The 20,845-nt window shown below is 54.7% G+C and overlaps 1 protein-coding gene across 6 annotated transcripts in view; it reads right to left on the bottom strand.

Annotated features, from left to right (window-relative positions):
• Positions 1-20,845, bottom strand: part of TSPAN9 (tetraspanin 9) — a 209,812-nt gene that overhangs the window by 82,765 nt on the left and 106,202 nt on the right. For 5 of the 6 annotated variants that reach the window (XM_007967258.3, XM_007967256.3, XM_007967257.3 and 2 more), the window contains one exon: positions 919-998. In XM_007967258.3, coding sequence (XP_007965449.1) covers positions 919-981 — 63 coding nt within the window. In that variant the 5' untranslated portion in view covers positions 982-998. Of the gene's footprint in view, positions 1-918; positions 1,834-20,845 lie in introns of those variants that run through there. The other variant, XM_007967253.3, reaches the window with a different exon arrangement.

The following is a 20,845-nucleotide window of genomic DNA, read 5'->3' as shown; positions in this document are numbered from 1 at the left end:
GAGATGAATTTAAGAAGTTTTCAAATTTTCCTAACCAGTATTTCTTATGCACGTGCACATATGTGTGCACAGCCTCCAGAGTCACACAGAGGACAGAGAGCAATTCCCAGCTGCCCTACCCATTCATAACTTCTCTAAAAAAGGGCCTCTCACCAAGGACATGGGCACTCTGCTTGTCTCCCTTTGTCCTTTCCGGCCACTGGGGCTCCCAGAACCTGGAAGCACGTGGCCAGCCAGCTCCCTGCCCAGTCCACTGCAATCCCTCAAAAGCAGCAGCCAGCCACCCGATGGCAGCATGCCCCCACACCCCTCCTTTCCCACCCAGGCCCCAACCCGGGAGCGTATCTGAGGACTAGCAAGCAGGTCCATTGGCTTGGGACAGGGGTTCCTCCTCTTTTTCCTAGGATTCACTGAAAGAAGTGGGAAGATGTGGCCTCTACACCCCGCCCCCCTCCAACCCACTCCCATAAACTGCTCCGATTGTATTCTTGTGCGTTCAGCAGGAATATAAGAAGAAACTCAGAAATACATCCTCATTTGTGCTTATCTCCAACTCAAGCTCACAGCTGTTAAAAATTCTGACCCCACAGCCATTACTGCAGGCTGCCCAGTCAGAGGAACTTCCAGCCTAGGTTTTCTTACAGGGGAAGGAGGTGGTGCCAAACTTTGCCAGCCTCTTAGGAATAGAGCAAGTCTCTCCTGCAGACAGGCAAGCTGGAGCTCCCATTCAGCCACCAAAGAGAGGGAGAAAGGAAAGACAAAGGTGCATGAAAGGGGGGCGGGGGCAATTTTTTTAAAAGCACACTTACCACCGTGCAGAGAGCAGAGCAATGCAGCACCGAGGAGGGAGAGGGTATTCACGCTATGGTAAGCCAAGAGGAGAACAGGGCAAAGGGAGAGAGAAACGGAAGGACTTACCCAGAATATCAAATTGAAGAGGAACATCATGTACTTCAAGCAGCAGAGGCAGCCCCTGGCCATGTTGCACTTCTTAAATTCTAGGAGGAACACAAAGGACAGGTCCAGGTAAAACACCACGTACTTGCTGCCTTTGGGTGCATTGTACTTGTCGGTCTTAACGCCGGCCTCGGCGCGGCTCTGGCCCCGGGAGCCCGCGGTGCCGTAGAAGGCGCCGGCCGTGAAGCCGCGGCCGAACGGGCGGCCGGAGGTGGACGGCTTGGCAAAGTCCGAGTCCTTGCTGTCCAAAGATGGACTCCGGTGGATCGAAGAATCCTCGCTACTCGACTTCTCCATGCTCACGGCGTTCCCGGGGGGCGCGAGGGGCGGGGGGCATCGCTCCCAGAATGGGACGGAGGGGGCGCCCAAGTCGGGCGCGGGCTGCGGGCGGGCCGGCGGAGCCTTGCACGCCCCCTCTCTGCACCGGGGCGCACTCGCGGCCGAACCCCGCGCCCAGGGGCTGCTGCCTCTCGGACCGCTCCCCGCTCCCCGCTCCTGACCGGCGGGCCCGGGAGGGCTCTGCGGCGCGGCGCGGCTGTCTGCGCGCTCGCGAACGATCCCCGGGAACCAGCTCGCCCGCGTAACTCAGAGTCTTTGGGGAGGCTGCAATTTGATTTCTCTTCCCAGGGCGTCAGCTCGCCTCCGGCCGCACTGGCCGCTCCACGCGAGGCAGAAGGGCACCGGGATCCAGGCTCCCTGGGCACACCTCTCCCAGCCCAGCCCAGCCCCGGCGCTGAGCCCCACCACTTGGCCGGCGCTCCGCCTCCTCTCGGTGCGCGACTTTGCGGAGCTGCCGCCGGCCCTGGGCTGCCCCGGTGCGCGGCGGACAGTGCCGAGGGATCCGCCGCAGCTGCAACCGCTGGGCTTTCCCTGCGAAACCCCAGCCCCGACTCGCGACTCTGAAATCGCCTGGAGCCCCCTCCCCGGGCCCTCGGCCCCGCCCCCTGCTTTGCATTCGACCAATGGGCGCGAGGCCTTCCCGGCCCCGCTGGGGAGCCACCCCCTCCCCAATGACACACTATCTTTAATGGGATTAGCGTTCTGCTGTGTGCCTAAACAAGTGCGCCGCGAACCCTCGCTAAATGTCAAGGGCTCTGCAGCTGAGGGGTGAACCAGAACCGTCAACGGAAAGCGCTGGTGTCTTTTACCCGAGGAAGGGAGTGGCGAGAGGAGGAGGATGGCTGGAGGTACCCACGGCCCAAGCAAGCCAGAGGAAAGGTCTGGGGAGAAGTACTGGACGGGGACAGAAGCGCGGCCACTGTCGAGCTGGCCGCCGCCCCCTATGCACGTGGGGGCCCGTCCGGCCAGGGCACGCGGTCTCCCGGATAGACCTACACACACTCTCTCACACACACGTCCCCCATGCCTTTGCACACGTGGGTCTGGCTAGGGCGCACAGGGAGAAGGGACCGCAGGGAGGCGCGAGGTAGCGGAAAGCGCTGGGGGCCTCCACGGGGTGCGCGCCGCCCTCCCCGCCCCCTCGGCGCGCACGCACAGGCGCGCACACACGCGGCTCCGCCAGGCTCCTGCAGCTGCGCGAACCCCTGCCCCCGCGTTCTCGGTTGGGACGCTGCGGCGGCTGGAACCCCGGGCAGGCTGACAGGGGCAGGTGGACGAAGCCGGGTCCTACCTTGCACCCCGCCTGTGCCAAGAGTGATGTAGGGGTGGTCTTGGCCACTGTCTGGGTGCTCTCCCGTGAGGTCAGAGAAACAGCAGGAGGAATGCTTTTGCTCGGGGCTTGGGAACATCCTACCGTAAAACACCGCAACTGGGCAGCCTCCCTTGGGCTGGTGCAGAAGTCTGCATTGCCGACCGGGATACCACATTTTGCAAATGATAAGGATTAGAAGACTTGCGGGTGGGGAACCCACCTCTCTTTTCTGCTACCCTTCTAGTCGCTCAGGAAGAGAGTACTGAAAGCACCGGAGGGCAGGAACCACATTTTACCAGGTTCTGTAACCCCACCCCCTACCACAGGGCTTGGCCTCTGGGAGGCGCTCACTGGGGATGGCTGGATGGACTAATTCATGCCCTACCTGGGACTGTGGGTGTGGAAAGTCCTTCCCGGATCCCAGCAGGTATCATGTCACACCTAGAACTGTGTGCTAAACCCTGGGTCAGGCCCTTGAAGAAACAGATATGAGAAGTGGGGCTCCCTGCCCTTCAGGCAGCCACAATCCAGTTAGGAAGACAGGAGGGTATTAATCACCACGGCAGCACAGACGGGCAGACACAGAGCTACCACAACAGGCATGGCCATCATGGGAGGGGGACATTAATTCCAGCCAGAGGGACTTCCAGACCCTCAACACAGAGCTGTGGTGGTGACCTGTGCTGGTGGTGACCTGTGCTGGTGAGCCTGCAGTCTCACTGGCTCCCTGGCAGGCCCGCCTCCCAGAGGTGAGAGCTCTCCCATTCTGAGTGCAGCTCCCCTACTTTAAAGGAACCTGCAGTGGTTTTCCCATCCTGAGCCCTTTCCCAACTCAGATGGGGAGCCTAACAATAAAAGCTAGTGTGTATTACAGCCACCAGCAGCTACTCTCTCTGGCTTCGGCGCAGCAGCCCCACCGACGCTGTCTGCAGATGAAGGGGCAGATGTCTAGTCGCCTCCCGATGTAGCACCAGGGCTGCCTGACTGGCATGGCTAATGCCTTTTGTCCTCTGCAGCCTCACCTGGCCGCTCCTGAGGGGCCCACGGCTGCCACTTCATTCTCACAACATTCCTTCTTTGATTCAGGGATAGATCATTTACCAGCTGGACCAAGAGTCACGAGACCTGTTTTTCACTTTGAGCTTTTTAGCTGTGTGATCAAGGGCAAGGCAGTTTGCCTTTCTGAGCTCCTGTTTCCCCTTCTTTAACATGGGGATTAAAAGAGCTGGTGGATGTGAGGAGAGTCTGAGGACATGAGACTGAACAAATTGGAGGGGCTGATCCGACCAGTCTCAGGTGGGGACCTGGTGTCACGGAGGGCCCTTGAGGGTAGCCCCCTCTACTTCCTAACCATTTTTCATCTATTCTCCCCAGCTTACACCTTGCCCAGGCAGAATGGTTTCCTCATTGTCCCTGGATCTTTCCACCTTCATTTCTGATTATAAATTAATTTGTGCCACTAGCCACTTCCTCAGAAGTCTGAGGGCCTTGGGGTTCAGGGGGTCCCCAGCAGGTAGGGGGAAACAACAGGCAAGTAAGAGAAAGTGGAGGCTGCAGTGCAACAGTTCTGCCTCCTCTGGTCACACTTGTCAAAGGGCACTGAAGTCACTCACACCAGCAAAGCTACAGTGAAGTCCCATCAGGGCACCCAGCTTATGAATCCTATGATTCATCAGAATCATGAGAGCAACTTTGACGTATAAGTCTTTATATACCCCAGGAACCAAGCTTCCCACAACCTTACAAGATAGGTATACCCTACTATCCCCATTTTACAGAAAAGAAAACTGATTTCACAGCCCATGCTCCACACTCTCTTGGACTCTAAACAGTTTCTGCCCTTGAGAATCTTCCAGGCTAACAGACTCTTTATTTTTATTTTCATTTTGAGCCAGAGTCTCGCTCTGTCGCCCAGGCTGGAGTGCAGTGGTGTGATCTTGGCTCACTGCAAGTTCCACCTCCCGAGTTCACGCCATCCTCCTGCCTCAGCCTCCAGAGTAGCTGGGACTACAGGCGCATGCCGCCACGCCCGGCTAATTTTTTGTATTTTTAGTAGAGACGGGGTTTCACTGTGTTAGCCAGGATGGTCTCGATCTCCTGACCTTGTGATCCGCCCGCCTCAGCCTCCCAAAGTGCTGGGATTACAGGTGTGAGCCACCACGCCCGGCCAGGCTAATAGACTCTTAAAGCACAACAGGGAACCTGAAATACCATGTCCTGATGTGAGGTCATTAGATAAAAGGACCCTGAGTAAGGGGCAGTGCTCCTGGACTGCTAATGAGAAAGGCGAGTCATCACCCAGATGGCCTTGAGTGACCTGACACAGGCTGGAAGAAGGAAGCTGGTGTGGGGAGACGCAGCGTAATCTAGTCCTATCTTAGGATGAAGGTGGTAGAGCAGCCTCAGGAAGGCAGCTCTAGGAACACGTCCCTCCTCCTCCCTCTCTCACCATTAGCACACCATCCATTGGTGCTGGCTTGTTCAAGATAGGAGGACGTGGAACAAGGACCCACGGAAGGCACAAAGCTGAGTAAGACAAGGCGTGGGCCTCAAGGAGCTCAGGATCTAGCTGAAGCGACCCACCTTCTACCCCCACTCACGACTGCAGCTAGAGAAGCCCACAGCAGAGTGATGCACGGAGCACAGACCGTGGCAGGATGGGCACCGAGCTGTCCCTTGGCCTTCCCTTGCAGAAGGGTTCTCTGAAGTGGGTGGCCAGCCTAGAAAGGCATGAGTGTGGTAACTTCGGGAGGCAGGGACGGGACAGGCCTGACTGAAGCAAGAGAAGGTGCTTAGAGGTCAAAGTGAGCTACCCTGTGGAGCCCTGCATGGCACATGAGAAGTCTGGGCTGCATCCTGCAGTGTCCCAAGCAGTGGGGCCCATGATTAACCGGTGCCCTAGGAAGCTGGGCCTGGCACTGGCATTGGGGGTGGAGCAGAGGCAAGAGGTGAAAGATCGGTGGCCGTGGCTGCCTCGGTTCCTTAGACTGCGGGTACAGACGGAACAATCAGATAGAAATGGTGCTGCGAGACACCATCCCTCTGGCAGCTCCCGATCCTTCTCAGCTTGCCACCCAGGCGAGCTGGCAGGTGCAGGCTGCCCTTCAGGGGCTCTCTGAGCGTGTGAACAAGGCAGCCTGACTTCACTTTCCTTTTTTTTTTTTTTTAACAAAAAAAGTGAAGCAAGTACAGCATTCTCAGAGGGGAAGAAGAAAAGCAAATACATGAAATCAACATGCCACATCTCTGCTGGCTGGCAACTGGGGAGATGTGGGCTTTGGAGTAAATGCCAAGCTCTCTCTGCCTCTCTGTGAATTCCTCAGGCTGGCAGCAGGAGACAGAGCTCAGTCTTTGGTCTCTCCCTCACCCACACACAATCAGAGTCAATGGGCCAGCCCACAGCCCCTTTCTGACCCATGCTGAATGTTCCCACATTTGATACAAGGTGCAGCTTGTGAGGCACCCTGTGCCTTTAAGCCTCAAACAAGGCAGCCCCCCACAAAGCCGGGGTTCAGGTTAGACACAAAGTGGCGCCTGCCACCCAAAAGAGCACGTGAGATGGGCGCCATTTTAGACAGGAGAGCTACTCACCTCCCCCCGATTTTTAAACTCCAAATATGGGATCTTCTTCAGCTGTACAAAAAATGCTTTCATTGCTGAGCAAACCATTTAGCAACCGTGCCAAAAGAGAACGATGGAGAGGTCCCTAGCAGGGGGCCCACATGGTGGTGGGGAGGCTGTAGGGCAGGTGCTTTCCTCTGCCTCGGAAGTTAAACAGCTAGGAGACTGGGTGTTGCCATACTTGGCCATGATTCAGGAAGGACAGTAACAATGATGGTGAAAGAGTTGGGGTAGAAAAGAAGGAATGGTACTGTTACTTGTTTTTCATCTGTTTGTTTGTTTTTGTTTTTGTTTTTGTTTTTTTGAGACAGAGTCTCGCTTTGTGGCCCAGGCTGGAGTGCAGTGGCCGGATCTCGGCTCACTGCAAGCTCCGCTCCCCGGGTTCCCGCCATTCTCCTGCCTCAGCCTCCCGAGTAGCTGGGACCACAGGCGCCACCACCTCGCCCGGCTAGTTTTTTGTATTTTTTAGTAGAGACGGGGTTTCACCGTGTTAGCCAGGATGATCTCGATCTCCTGACCTCGTGATCCGCCCATCTCGGCCTCCCAAAGTGCTGGGATTACAGGCTTGAGCCACCGCGCCCGGCCATCTGTTTGTTTTTTTAAGTTTCTGAGACCAGTAAAGGAAACAAAGGCCAGGCGTGGTGGCTCACACCTGTAATCCCAACACTTTAGGAGGCCAAAGCAGGTGAATCGCTTGAGCCCAGGAGTTTGAGACAAACCTAGGGAACATAGTGAGATCCTATCTCTACAAAAAATACAAAACTCAGCTGGGTGTGGTGGCGCGCACCTGTAGTCCCAGCAACTCAGGAGGTTGAGGCGGGAAGATCACTTGAGCCCGGGAGGTCAAGGCTGCAGTGAGCCATGATTGTGCCACCGACTTCGCTTGGGTGAGAGTGAGACCCTATCTCAAAAAAGAAAATTAAAGAACAGAAAAAAAAACAAGCAGGGTTTGGCTGTGGTGGGAAAGTTCACAGACAGCAGGACACAAAGAATAGCCAGGGTACCTCCCTCCCTGGAGAAAGGTCTGTTCCTCCCTCCTTCTCAGCCCTTTGTTCAGACTGAAACTACAGTTTGCCCACCTGCCTCTGCTCCGGTCACTGAGCTTCTAAAAGAAGGCAGAGGCTGTGTCTGGGTCATTTTACCCCACCCTCAGTGCCTGTCAGTGACCACCCCACAGCAGGTACTCAGGAAGTGCTGGAGGACAGAGGGAAAAGGAAGACCAGTGTGCCTACATCTTGAGCTCTCCTCAAGGATAGCCTGACAGCCCTGAGTTCATTAACTAAAGGATGGGACCCAAGCCAGAAATCTATGGAATTGTTCCTGGAAAGCAGGCTATCCAAGGGCGTCTGAATCTGACGAGCTGAAACACCCAGCTACAGATAAGAGTGCAAATGCCATGCGGTCAACTTGTTTCACACACAACCATATCCCCAGCACGCGGCACAGCCTGGGATGGATGGATGGATGGATGGATGGATGGATGGATGGATGGATGGATGGATGGATGGATGGATGGATAGATGGATGGATGGATAGATGGATGGATGGATGGATGGATGGATGGATGGATGGATGGACGGACAGACAGAAGGACAGATAAACAAACGTATGGAGGAAGAGGTGGGAAAGATCTGAGGTAGAAAAAAGAGAAGACTGAGACAGGAGCAAGTCAGGGAACAGGACAGCCCCTCGACCTCTGCCCAGCTGGAATGAGCTGGGCCTCTTGGAGGGGGTCCACGGAGCACAGCCAGGAGCACTGCTGCCCCAGCTCCGAGTCTCTGGTGAACTCTTACACATTCCCTAGTGTTACGTGTCACCTCTCAAAGCCCAAGACCAAAGCTGCCCCCCGGCTATGGTCAGCCCTTGTCAGAGGCCACTCCTGGCTACCAGAAAACATGGCCATGCACAGACCCTTGGCTATGTGTGTGCGCTCTACCCATGACAGGTGGGCACACTGCTCAGAGCAGGTACTGGGGCCTTCGGACTAGTTAGTCAGCTTAGCTCCAAGGAAACAGGGGCACAGCTATAGACCAGCTACAGCAATCCTGCCCCAGCCGGGAGTACCGAAAATGTGGCTTCTGCACCATGAGGAGTCAGGCAGGTGGTGTGGATTATCACAAAGCCAACCTCACTCCCACTGTCCCCGAAATTGGCTCACACCACATGCCCTGGTGACTGTGGCTCATCTGGGCTCAGATGCCTTCAATGACCCCTGTCCATACCACTATCCAACTCAACCACAGAGAACAAAACTCTACTAAAATAACAAAGGGGGAACACGCTGGGCTTTGGGACTAGATGAATCTGTGTCCAAATCCCATCTAGAGTGAGTCACCCCACTGCTGGATGGCCTAGAATGACCACTTAACTGCTCCATATCTGTTTCTTCGGCTAGAAAATGGAAATAATATGCACCTTCCCCAGCACTATGTCAAAAAACAAGGAATAAAGATTACGAGGGCACACAGAAGGTGTTCAATGGATGGAGACACTATTATCATTCCCAACCATACTTATTATAGTCAACATGGGCCCAGCTCCTGTCTAGCTACAGTGTAGCTGAACAAAGAAACATCATCAATACCTAATGTTGTGTGGCTGACATTCTAAGGGAAATGCTGGTTGCCCTCCTCCTCCTCCTCCTCCTCCTCAGGGAGGCCCTCAGCTCTGAGCCCTCTTCTCTTCTGCCTAGCTTTCCTGTATTTGACCATCTCCTCTGTTCCAGGGCCATCCGTATGCTGGTGACCCCTAAATGCACACCTGGACCTGACTTGTCTCCTGAGCCCCGAGTACAGATCCCCACCTCCTGCTTGTCATCCCCCTGGCTGTCTCACAGACAGCTCCAGGAGGGACTGACCTTGCCCCAAACATGCTCCCTGGCACTATCCGCCCCTTCTCAACAAATGGCTTAAGTTCTCACCCCACTGCTTATGCCAGAAGCCCCAGAATCATCTTTGGCTCCCAGTTGTCCCTTGCTCCCACCTCGAAGCAAACACAAGTCCAAGCCGCGGCGCCTCCCTGCATCTGGCATCCTCCCCGGCCCCGCCCTTGTCCAGCCCTGCTTCATGGCTCGCCTGGGGTCCTGCGGCAGCCCCCACAGCCCTCCATTCCCTCCTGCGACCATCCATTCACCAAGAGCAGCCAATGCGATCTTCCCACTCACGTGCCTCTCCACTGTAACCTCACCAGTGGCTTCCCGTCTTACTTGGATTACAATTGTGTGTGTGCGTGTGTGTTTCCTAGTCTCCTTTTCTAGTACAGTTCAAACCCTTACAGCAACCCTCAAGGGCCGGCACGACTGATCCCTGCCTTTCTCTCCAGCCCCCGTCCAACATTCTCTGCTCACCCATTACTGCCACAGCCGTGAACTCTCGGCGCTCTGCCCTCCTCAGAGCCTCCGCCCATGCTGTTCCCTCTACCTGGATGCTCTTCCTGGGCCCACTGCCTGGCTTCGCTCTACTCACCCCTGAGCTCTTGTGAATCATTGAAGAAGGTCTATTCTGGTTTTCTGACTGCCTCCCACTGTCAAAATTAAAGCCCCCTTTCTTTGAATACATCTCCTCACAGAGCCATTTGCCCTTTTTTTCCTCATAGCAGTCACCGTCATTGGAAAGTCCACGTTTGTTAGGGTGACAATTTTACTGTCTGATTCTTCTACTAGACCATGAACCCCAGACAGGCAGAGACTGCATCTGTCTTTCTCACTGCTTTACACCCAGTACCCAGTACTATTCCTGACCGACAGTAGGGGCTCAATCAACACCTGATGAATGCACGCAGAGGAGCTCAAGGGAGGGCATGCACAGGGCAGGCAGAGGAGCTCAAGGGAGGGCATGCACAGGGCAGGCAGGGCCAGCGGGGAGGGCTTCCGGGGCTCTCCAGGTATCTGATCGCCTCGTGCCACCTAAGGAACAAAGCCTGAGGACACTGATGACCTGTGTGGCCTCTAGTTGCTCAACCTCTGGTTCCTCAACTACAAAACAAGCAGGCTGGACTAGTTGTTCCTCTAAGGTTCCTTGGAGCCCTGAATTTCACACCCTATGAAATGGGACTGGACAGGCAGGGGGGAAGGGGAAGAGCACCTTGGCAGGGGGGCAGCTGGGCAGAGCCAGGGCACAGCAGAGGGCCCAGGACATTTGGGAGGCACCCACACGCTCCACTGGAATGAAGCTTTGCAGAAAGGGAGCCTGAAAGGTTGGGCCAGAGCACGGATGACCCTGGATGCCAGTTTAAAATCTGCACAGGTGCGTCCCCATCCCACTCCTCTCAGCAACATCCATCTCCTACACCTTTCTTGGCCTACACTCCCACCAAAATGAACCCACATCAAATTCCCCCTCATCCCCTGGACTTTGCACTGGATGCTCCCTCCTCCTGAAACCCCCTTTCCCCCACACCCCGAATGGCTAACATCCACAATCCAGTTGGCATCAGGGTGCTGTCACCTCCTCCAGGAAGCCTCCTTGCTATACCAATAACACAGAGTTAATCCTGCCGTGATGCCACCTGTTCCCTGACCTTCCCCCACCCCCAAATTGTGAGTTCCTTGAATGCAAGGACTGTGTCCCTCCTCTTTGTCTTCCAAGCATTTGGCATTTGTCTAGCACACCGGTGCTCTGAAGTCACTACTGAATGCATGAGCAGCAACAGGAAGAACCTTTGTGTATACCTTAAGGTGAAAGCAGCTCTTTAGAAAAAAGAGCTTGGAGCAGGGGAAGCTTTGCAAAAAGAGTAAGAACGGCCACTCCTGCAGGACAGTCATCTCCTCTTAGAGAAGGTTTACCAGGTAAGAGGGGGCAGCAGAGACTGGGCCCTAGAAGAACAGGGCTGACAGACTGCCTGGACAAAAAGCCAGCCACCTGGGGTCTCAGGCCCTGTTTTCCAGGAAAGTTCCAAAGCAGTCCCTCTTTCATCCTAAGGCCAATCAGCATCCCTGTCAGACCCTCAAAAGGGCCTGGAGTACGAGGCACTATGCTGGACAGACAGATGTACCTGAGATACACATGTGCACACACTGAGCTCACTGCTCCTGGAAAACAGGAGAAACAAAGCATTTGTTATGAGTACTTATCAAGGAAGGCAGGTGGCTGCGGGGAGGATGAGATAAGGCAGACCGCCGGGCACAGGGAGGTGTGATGAAGCCTGCGACTTATTGCCATGCACCAGTGGAAATGTACTGACCCAGCAAATCCAATATTCCTAAACCACTCCATGGAGGGTGCTGACTTGCCAGCTGGGACGGCGCTCTGTAACCTCGCATCCAGCCTGACTGTGCAGCTGGGACCCTTCTGCTGATTTCAGGAGCTGCTGCCTGCTGCCTCCCTTGGCCTGCTCTCCCTCTATGGCGCTGGTACTGGAGCCAATGCAGAGAAAGGCAGAGTGTGAGCAGGACTTGGGGATGCTCTAAAGTGAAGAAGATGGAGAAGAACCAGCGCCCCAGATTGCACACTGCAGCCCTCAGGGGAGGGAGCCTGTGCCTGTTCCACTCTCACTGATAGAGTGAGAGGTGTCTGGATGGGTGGCAGGGGCAGACTTGGGCACCCCTAATGGCTATCTTATGTCTCGAAGGCCCGCAATGCATGAAGTCACTTGTGGTCTCTGAACCTCCATCGGCCGCTCTGTAAAGTAAGGCAGGAGCACTGGCTGTCATCTCACTCTGTCTCTCTTCCCTCCTCCCCATCAGGCTGGCCCACAGCTATGGGGCTGTCATTCAAGGTGCCTCCCACTGAAGGGGGCCTCCTAAAGGCAGCCAGCCCATGCAAAACCTGGAGACATCTTTTCTCATCTCAAGGTACTTGAGGTGAAAATGGTCACAACTCGCACCCTCAAATCAGCCATCCAGGCTCCCAAACCTCTTACAAAGGCCCTTAGGTTGCTCCAGCCCAGGTCTGTTCCTGTTGTAACCCAGTCACACATGACTGGGCTGCCTCCTGTCTGCCAGTCTCCTGACCAGGCTCCCTGCACCCGTTCCCTCCTTAGCCACCCTGCCACATGCTGCCACTAGTTGGCCCAAGGCAGAGCCTGGCACATGCCATCAGCTCAAAAACTTCCCCAGGGATTTAAACACAAATGCTCAAGCTTGTCACCGGGGCCCTTCTACATGGTACTCTGTCAGCCTTCTTCCCCACGAATCCCAGACCTGTGCCCTCTGCTTCCAGCAGCAGCAGCCCCTCGATGCACTGCCCTCCACCTCCAAAGCCTCCCCCATCCTGCTTGGCCTTGAGGAGACGTTTCAAGGTTCATCTCAAACGGCACATCCTCCATGAAGATCCCCCAAAATGAAGAGAAACTCTTCTTGTTCTAGTCGTCTCTTTGGGACACTGATTTTACTCTGCATTGCATCACAGTTACTTGCATAAATGCTTTTTCTTTGTACAAGACTAAAAGCTCCAAGGGGCAGAGCTCACCTGTGTGCCTCTTGCAGCAACCAGCCCAGCTCCATACATGGTGCACACTTAGGAAACCAAAGGGAAACTGAGTCCCTCCCACAACGTACAGAGCCTCCGAGCCTCACCCCCACCTTCCCCACACATACTTACCTCAGCGCACATGTCGGACACCCTCTAACACTGCCCTCAGCCTATCTGGGAGGCATTCACCTTGACAGATCACAATCATGTGTCCTCTCTGGAGGCCCTCTCTGGAGTCACCCACCACATCCAGCCACCCACAGAAACCACTGGGGGGCTCAGATGTCCAGCCTGGAGCTCTGAGAATGTGGCTGGGCTCCGTGAGGCCCAATGTGTCCGGGTGGCTGCATGTCACTCATCCTCCAAGCTCCGGCCCCCAAGAGGCGCTTCCACATCCCAGCCAGGCCAGGCGCCGGGGCACACCTGCTCTTCCCCTCCCCCACACTGCTGCCAGAGGAAATGCCAGCCCGAAGCCACGGCCAGCTGGACACAGCAGGGACACGCCCTAGGCACTGATGCTGCCCCCTCTCTTCCTCTGCCACCCAGGCCTGGGCCTGACTAGCACCCTGGTGCGGCCCCCATCCCTCCATGCATGCATATTGCCCCTGCCGCTCTGTCTGCTTCCTGCGGAGACGAGCACCCAACAAGCACAGTGGTGCTGCAGGCGCCTGGCAGGGCACAGAGCAGGCCACCCCGGCGCTGTGGAATCCAGGGAGACACCGACAGCTCCCTGAGTGCAGGACACATGTGTTGAATGAATGAATGAATGAATGAATGAATGAATGTGAGCATGCTTCTGTTTCCTCATCGGTATAACGGCGTTAAGTGTGACCATGAGGGACAGAGGAGGCGGTGTCTGGGAAACTACTTTATCAAGTGGGAGGCAGTTGTCCTCGGAACGTTTCACCCCCACACACCACAGCCAGCCACCACACTTCACAGAGCTCAATAAAAGCGAGACACCTATGCTGATGAAGCAGTCCTGCAGAGTTCCCCAGCACCCATAGGTACACCACCCTCGGTTTGCCATGACAGATGTTCCAAGGAGAATTAGCCTTTATAGAGCAAATGCTCCATCTGCATCTGGGCGAAGAGCAATAAAATGAAAGGGTGGAACAGAAGGACCCCTGAGTACTTGTGGGAACTGGGGGCTCAGCCTGGGAGTGCTCCAAGGACCTGCCCAGGGAGAGTCTGGCCTATCAGGAAGGGCTTCTTAGAGAAGGGGTATGTGCTGGGCTTGCATGGCATCCAAACAGAGTGAGGACAGAGGAGAGGGAGGCCTGTGTGCCTGAATACCACAAGCAAAGGTGTGTTCATTGTGACTCTTGCAACTTTTTCAAGGGACTCTCATACTAATGATCACATCTGATCCTCACCACACTCCTGCAAGATAGGCAGGGAAGTTGTCCCAGTTTGTAAATGAGGGAACAAAAGGCCAAAAAGAGGAGAGCACTCGTCTAAGCAAGTTAGGAGAGCTGGGACCGGAACCTATGTCTCCTGACTTCCAAAACAGTGATCTTTCCTTGCACTGAGCGGCCTTACCTGGGTCCAGTGCTGGGCCCTGCTTTTATGGACGAAGCTGGCCACTCCTGGACATACAGATACCCATGCCACATGCACAAAGGGAGGCAGGGGAAGAAAGGAAGCAAGCTGAGAGGACGCGCATGCATTCAGGGTTACCCAGCTAGGAAAAGCAGAGACACTCCCCATCGCAACACCAAAGACAAGCCCTGTCAATCCTGGAAAACACACCATGGCCCCACCAACCCCAACCTTCATCACCCTCGTCCCGTGTCCTCTGTGCTCTTTCTGACCACACGGCGTGAACACAGGTGATCTGCCAAGTGAAAGAAAACAGAAGCCCTCCCCTTCCAAAGCACAGCACAGGTAAAGTAGAAGTAACAAGCCAGTGGTGGGCTGGTAGATGTTCAACAACCAGCTCTCTGGGGGAAAAGCCCCGATTCATAGTGCTTGCCAATGCCATGGTGTAAATACTCCCACCACGGCCAATGTCAAGCTACCAGCAGGCAAATGTTCTAATTACTTTCTAATAGGCTCTCAAGAACCAGCACCAGTAGGCTCCAGCAAACCACTGTAAGAAACCCATCTCCCTCCCTCCAAAGGAAACTCCAGGCAGAGAAAAGAAACCCAGCACCATCCTGCCCCCTCCTCCCCAGGAGTAAAAGTCTCAGGTCAGAGCTTGGGGAATAGAAACAGAGGCTGGACGAGCCACAGGGAAAGGATGGGGCAGCCCTTTCTCTCGTCTCCGGGGGCCTCCCCAAGAAAAACACAACTGAAATTAGCTCTTATACTACAGGGATCCTGCCTCTTAAGTGAGACCATGCCACTGCTCTGTGCAAAACCCGCTAATGCCTTCTCATGTCTCTCAAAGAAAAAGTTCTTAGAAAAAGCTGCGTGTGGCCGGGCGCAGTGGCTCAAGCCTGTAATCCCAGCACTTTGGGAGGCCGAGACGGGCGGATCACGAGGTCAGGAGATCGAGACCATCCTGGCTAACACGGTGAAACCCCGTCTCTACTAAAAAATACAAAAAACTAGCCGGGCGAGGTGGCGGGCGCCTGTAGTCCCAGCTGCTCGGGAGGCTGAGGCAGGAGAATGGTGTAAACCCGGGAGGCGGAGCTTGCAGTGAGCTGAGATCTGGCCACTGCACTCCAGCCTGGGCGACAGAGCGAGACTCCGTCTCAAAAAAAAAAGGAAAAGAAAAAGTTGCGTGTATACACACACACACACACACACACACACACACACACCCCACACGAACTCCTGGCCCACTCATTCCACTCCAGCTACATTGTCTTCTGTGCTATTTCTTACATTAGAGCCTTTACATTGGCTGTCCCCTCTGCCTGGAATATTCTTCTCTTAGATCTCAGCATTGCCACTTCTCTCAGCTCCTGTAAACCTCCACTCAAAAGGCATCTTCTCCATGAGGCCTTCCCTGACCACCCCATTGAAAACTCTGCCTCCCCCAGCACACTCCATAGCTCTTCTCCTGCTCTGCTTCCTCCCCCAGCACACTCCATCTCTCTTCTCCTGCTCTGCTTCACTTACTGCTGTATTCCCAAAGCTACGAACAGAGCTTCACACAAGGCAGGTACAAGTATTTTTGAAAGAATGAATGAATGCCGGGGAAAAGTCTCTCCCAAGCCCCTACGTGCCATCTTGGCTTCCCAAGAGCAGGCAGCCGGGGAGTGAGGGAGCCCTGTAGTCAGCGCCTGCCCAGCTGAGACTCAGGATACCTTTGTTCTTGCCCCGGCCCTGACATCTGTGACCTGGCACAGCTGCACCCTCCATCCCAACTTCGCACTTCATTTTCTCTCTTTATTTAGGCTCTAATGGGAACCTACATGACTAACCCTGGGCGGTACCGAGGGCCGGAGCTAAGGCCAAACAGGAGACCAAGTCCGAAGGCCCCTGAGCTCTGCAGTGAGAGGCTCCAAGGTCAGGCTCGAGGCATTCTCTTAAAAGGTCTAGGAAAGACAAGCCCTTTGCTTCCCCTCTGCACCAGCCACATCCCAACTCCAGCCACACCCCAACTCCAGCTACATCCATTCCCATTCTCCAGCTCTGGGCCTAGAAGAAACCCCCCAAAACACTCTCTACCCCGGCGGTTAAAGCCAGCAGAGCCCCAAGCCCAGGCGGCTGCCCCACCAGGCCTCAGGCGGGCTCCCCACATGCCCAGCGGCCAGCTCACACTGCTATTTTAAGCTCTGCGGGCCCAGCTGCAGCACGTAGCCACAGCAGGCTGGCAGCCGGGGAGGAGGTAGGGAAGCAAACTCACTAAGGAGTGCTGACCTGAGGCGCTCGGAAAGGGGAAACTGGTCATCCCCTCACCACCACCCCTTCTCTACACAGACTGGAAACTCCCAGGCCCACCCTCAAATCCACCAGCCATGGGGAAAGGGAGTCAGGAGCTGCACTGGGCATGCCCACATTCCATTTCTGAAAGTGACCCCCTGAGTTTCCACAGCAAAATGACTCCTAGCCCCACCCTGCCAACCCCTAGAAATTCCAGCAAAGCTGTAACAAGCACAGCACCCCTCTTCCAGGTGCTAACATGGGACAGATACCAAAAGCACAGGCCAAAGAAAGGAGTTAACCTGCTACTGTCTGAGATGGCTTATTCACCGAGTCCCCCGACTTCCTCCTCCCTCCCCGTCTCCCCTCAGTGACTGTGCACAGGGCCAGGCACACAGCCACACTCAGTAAATACTTGCTGATTAAATGACTGCTTCTAAATGCATGCTAAAACCAAACATGATGGAAGTGGTCTAGGGATAATGCAGTCTTCACTGCTATTATCATGAGCCTCGTTATTATCTGCGTTTCTGCTGACCTCATTGGACACTGAAACAGAATGAAGACTATAGAACCAAGGAACCGATGGAGTTTAGTAATAAAGCAAGGATGCCTCCCTGCTGGCCAGGAAGGAAGTCTGCTGTTGCACCACTCCAGTGGGACAGTTACACTGCATTCCCTGTGAACTGTGCCCCTGAAGTTGTGCAACACAGAGGCCCTGTTCTAACCCCCGCTCTGCCATGGACATCCAAGCCTCTGAGAGCTGGCTTGAGAAGGAACGCACAGAACGGGAATTCCGGGTGCAAGCTATTCCCATCCCCAACCTCATGCTGCAGAGCATCAGCAAAACCATGCAGGGCAGGACGGGCCACACATGCCCGGGGCTACCGGCAGCATCCCGCGGCTCTAATCGCTCAGCTGAAGCAACACTGGCACCAGGGAAAGAGGAGGGAAATCCAGACGGTGCTATCATCAGGGAGCTCTGCTACCTTTCCCCTTGCTGCCTGTCTCTCTCAAGACTAAACCAGCTACCTACACCTTAAAGAAATAGATTCATTACCTGGACTGGGGGGAAGAGGGAAATTCCCTGGACTCTTTCTTTGTTTCTCTGTTTCTCTCTCTTTCTTTCTTTCTTTTTAATAGGGTCTCACTCTGTCACCCAGGCTGGAATGCAGTGGCACAATCTCAGCTCACTGCAGCCTCCACTTCCTGGGTTCAACTGAGCCTCCCACTTCAGCCTCCCAAGAAGCTGGGACTACAAGTGTGCACCACCACGCCCAGCTAATTTTTGTATTTTTTCTAGAGACAGGATTTCGCCATGTTGCCCAGACTGGTCTCAAACTCCTGAACTCAAGCGATCTGCCCACCTCGGCCCCCCACAGTGCTGGGATTACAGGTGTGTACCATGCCTGGCTGGATTTTCTTATTGAAGGAAGATCCCAGAAGCTATGGGCCTTCAGAGATCACTTGGTCTACTTCTCCCTCCCACTCCCTTCCCTGGCTTCAATCAATCCAGACCCTTCTGGACATTTCTATTGTAATTGTAGAAGCAATGATAACAGCCTGCATTTACAGAAAAATGTATGCTGTTCAAAGGGATTTCACATATGTGACCATCACAAAAGCCCTAGCAAGTCACTGCAGCAGCCTACAACAAGATTCCAGAGGTGAAGTGGCAAACACCGAGGCCAATCACCGAGTAGACTAGAACCCAGGTCTTCATACAGCTAGTCCACTGTTCTTTCCCAAATGCCGAGTTCCCTCTAAGCGTGGGTCCCAGGCCAGTTGCTCCAGAATCCTTGGGCATTTGGTGATGAATGCAAATTCTGGGGCTCACTCCGGCCTAAAAGTATCTGGAGGCAGAATGTCGATAACCTGCCCTGTGAATGCTCTGCGGGGGATTCTAAACTGTGTTAAACCCTGACAGCCCCTGCTTTTTCTGTGGACTGGATCTAACTGACTCGTCCTTTCACTAACCAAGCAGCAGCTAATCTCCAACCACCGCTAGCACCTCTCCCCAAACTAGAGCCTCTCTGGGTACAAAACCTCCATTGCTGTCCTTGGGTTTGTCTCCCCGAAGATACATTTGCACCTAATCGCCTTACACATCTCTGTCAGGAACTGGAAGTCACGCCAGCTGGGGAGAGAATCCTGGCCAAATTCTCCTCTCCTCACCTTGAGAAGGGACAGATCTCAGATCTGCCTAAATCCCTCTGTTCAGCCCAAGCCCATATTCCAGATGTGCCTAGCACAGAGGGTGCAGTGGGAGAGAACGGAAAGGAAGAAGCAGCATGAAGTCACTCCAGAGTGGCCTTTCTTTATGGCACCCTGGGGCCCCCACCCCTCCAGAAGCTTTCTCTGAACCACTTGGCCACTGCGGGCGCTCCCACTTGCAGGTGTCATCAGCAGTGGCACTAGCTCTGCCTTTGACTGTTCACTTTCAGGTACGCCCTAACCCCAGCAAAGCCGACAGAGCAGATCCCCAGTATTCCGAGCCTCAGTCCCAGAAAGAGCTCTCAACCTGCCTCAGGCATCTGTCTCCCACCATGCGGACCTGACCCTGTCTCCACCACTCCGTGTTGTGCTCAGCTCCTGACTGGCTGTTGCAGCCTCAGGGAGGGCTGTGTGGCCTGGCTCAGCTCTCTGCCTGCCTGCCCCAATTCTAGGCTCCAATTAGCCTCCCCTCCCTTGGCATGGAGGCTCCTCAGGCTGATGGCCCAGTTACAGATCCCTACCTGGTGGTCCCAACACACGACTTCCTCCCACTCTCTCCCACTCACTGCCTCTCGATCACACGGCCTCGCTGACAGCCTGAGGGGCAAGTCTCTCTTTGCAGACAGACCTGTCAGCTGCCAGAGAATGGCGTGCCAGTTGTATTCCTGCTGAGTCCCCTTTAGCATCTCCCATACCCTAGTCACATGCCAGTTGCTCAACAGCACTGCTGAATGAATGAACGGGCAGATGAATGAATGAAGAACTGTAGCCCGGCCAACTTTTCTGGTGGTATCTAGTGCAAAAAAAGAAAAAAAAAGGGTAGGAAGAGGGAAGAAAGTCATAGGAACAGAAACAGAAAAGAGCTCACTCACATAAGGCCAAGAACAAGATCATCAGCTCAGAGGAGGCTGTGGGCCCCAGGCAGCCTTGGGTGGGCACAGCAACAGCCTTCCTACCTTCCAAACCCTGAAGCCACCACCCTCCATCAGTAACCGGACTTAGCAAACTAGCAGTTTCTTCATTCCGTCAAGCAGAGCATCCCCCAAGCAGAAAGCCAGTCTGATCTGGATGAATTAATTGAGTAATTAACTTCCCTGATCTGCTCCCTCCCAGCCCACCTTTCAGAAAGGGATGGCAGTGCCCCACAGGAGGGCTGACTGGGGGCAGGGGGTCCGGAGGGCTACAGCCTTCTCTACCAGCCCCAAGTTGCCAAAAATTCCTGTCTACCCTACATCACACACAGGCCCTCCAAAGACCTCAAAGCCCCCGTTAGGCACACAGGCCTCCAACACGCAAACACAAGCGCACAACACATGTGCACATGCATGTCCACACACTGACTACAGGAACACCTCTCAGTCAGCTTGGATTCTGGCTGTGGTTCCAGTTTTGAGCTCAGGCACCCATGGGACACTGCAGGCGGCCTGTCAGATACAGCAAAGGAGCAGGGAGAAGCAGGTAAAATGAATCTGGAGAAAAGACTGAAGCGAATCACAGAAAGTAAGAGGCAGTGCAGGGCAGAGGGAAGGGCACAGGGCTGGGGTCAGAAGGCCCAGGTGTGAGTCCCAGTTCTGTCTCCTAGGGACAATGTGACTTTAGCCATGTCACTTAACCCATAAGCTTCAGTTTTCCCATCTACAAAATGGGCACTAAACCCTACCTCCCTTCTGGGCTGTCCGAGGATGAAATGGGCTCACTAGGTGTTACTGATGTCCAGTCTCCTCCCCTCTGCTCAGGCCAGAGGCTACCAGGCAGCTTTGCTGTCATTTCTCAGCTCTCACTACCATGGGCACTGCCTCAGGATTCTGGGCCCCACCTGCCTACCTCTACTTTCTGCCTTAGAGATGTGGATGAGGTGGTAGCGAGACATGGGCCAAATCAGACCTATCTTATTCAAATCCCAGCTCTGCCCCATGACAAGGCACTTTCCTTCTCTGCATCTCAGTTTCCTCGTCTGAATTATGGATACAATACATGTCCAACCACGCACAGTTGATGATCTATGTCCAGGGTCCGATTCCGTGCCTGGCACACACCACCCTTCATACACAGTAAATAATATTTCTTTTCATTACCATGGCCATCATGATTCTGGCTAATGGAGTTACTCTTCCCCCCTGGAGTAGTAAAGCAGAGGCCTAATTCCTCTCCCAGGTGCCAGCCTCTCGAACATAAG

This window comes from Chlorocebus sabaeus, chromosome 11 (assembly GCF_047675955.1).
Source record: "Chlorocebus sabaeus isolate Y175 chromosome 11, mChlSab1.0.hap1, whole genome shotgun sequence".
Classification (NCBI taxonomy): domain Eukaryota; kingdom Metazoa; phylum Chordata; class Mammalia; order Primates; family Cercopithecidae; genus Chlorocebus; species Chlorocebus sabaeus.
Note: the sequence above shows the minus strand (reverse complement) of the source record. Positions and strands in the feature narration are given on the sequence as shown.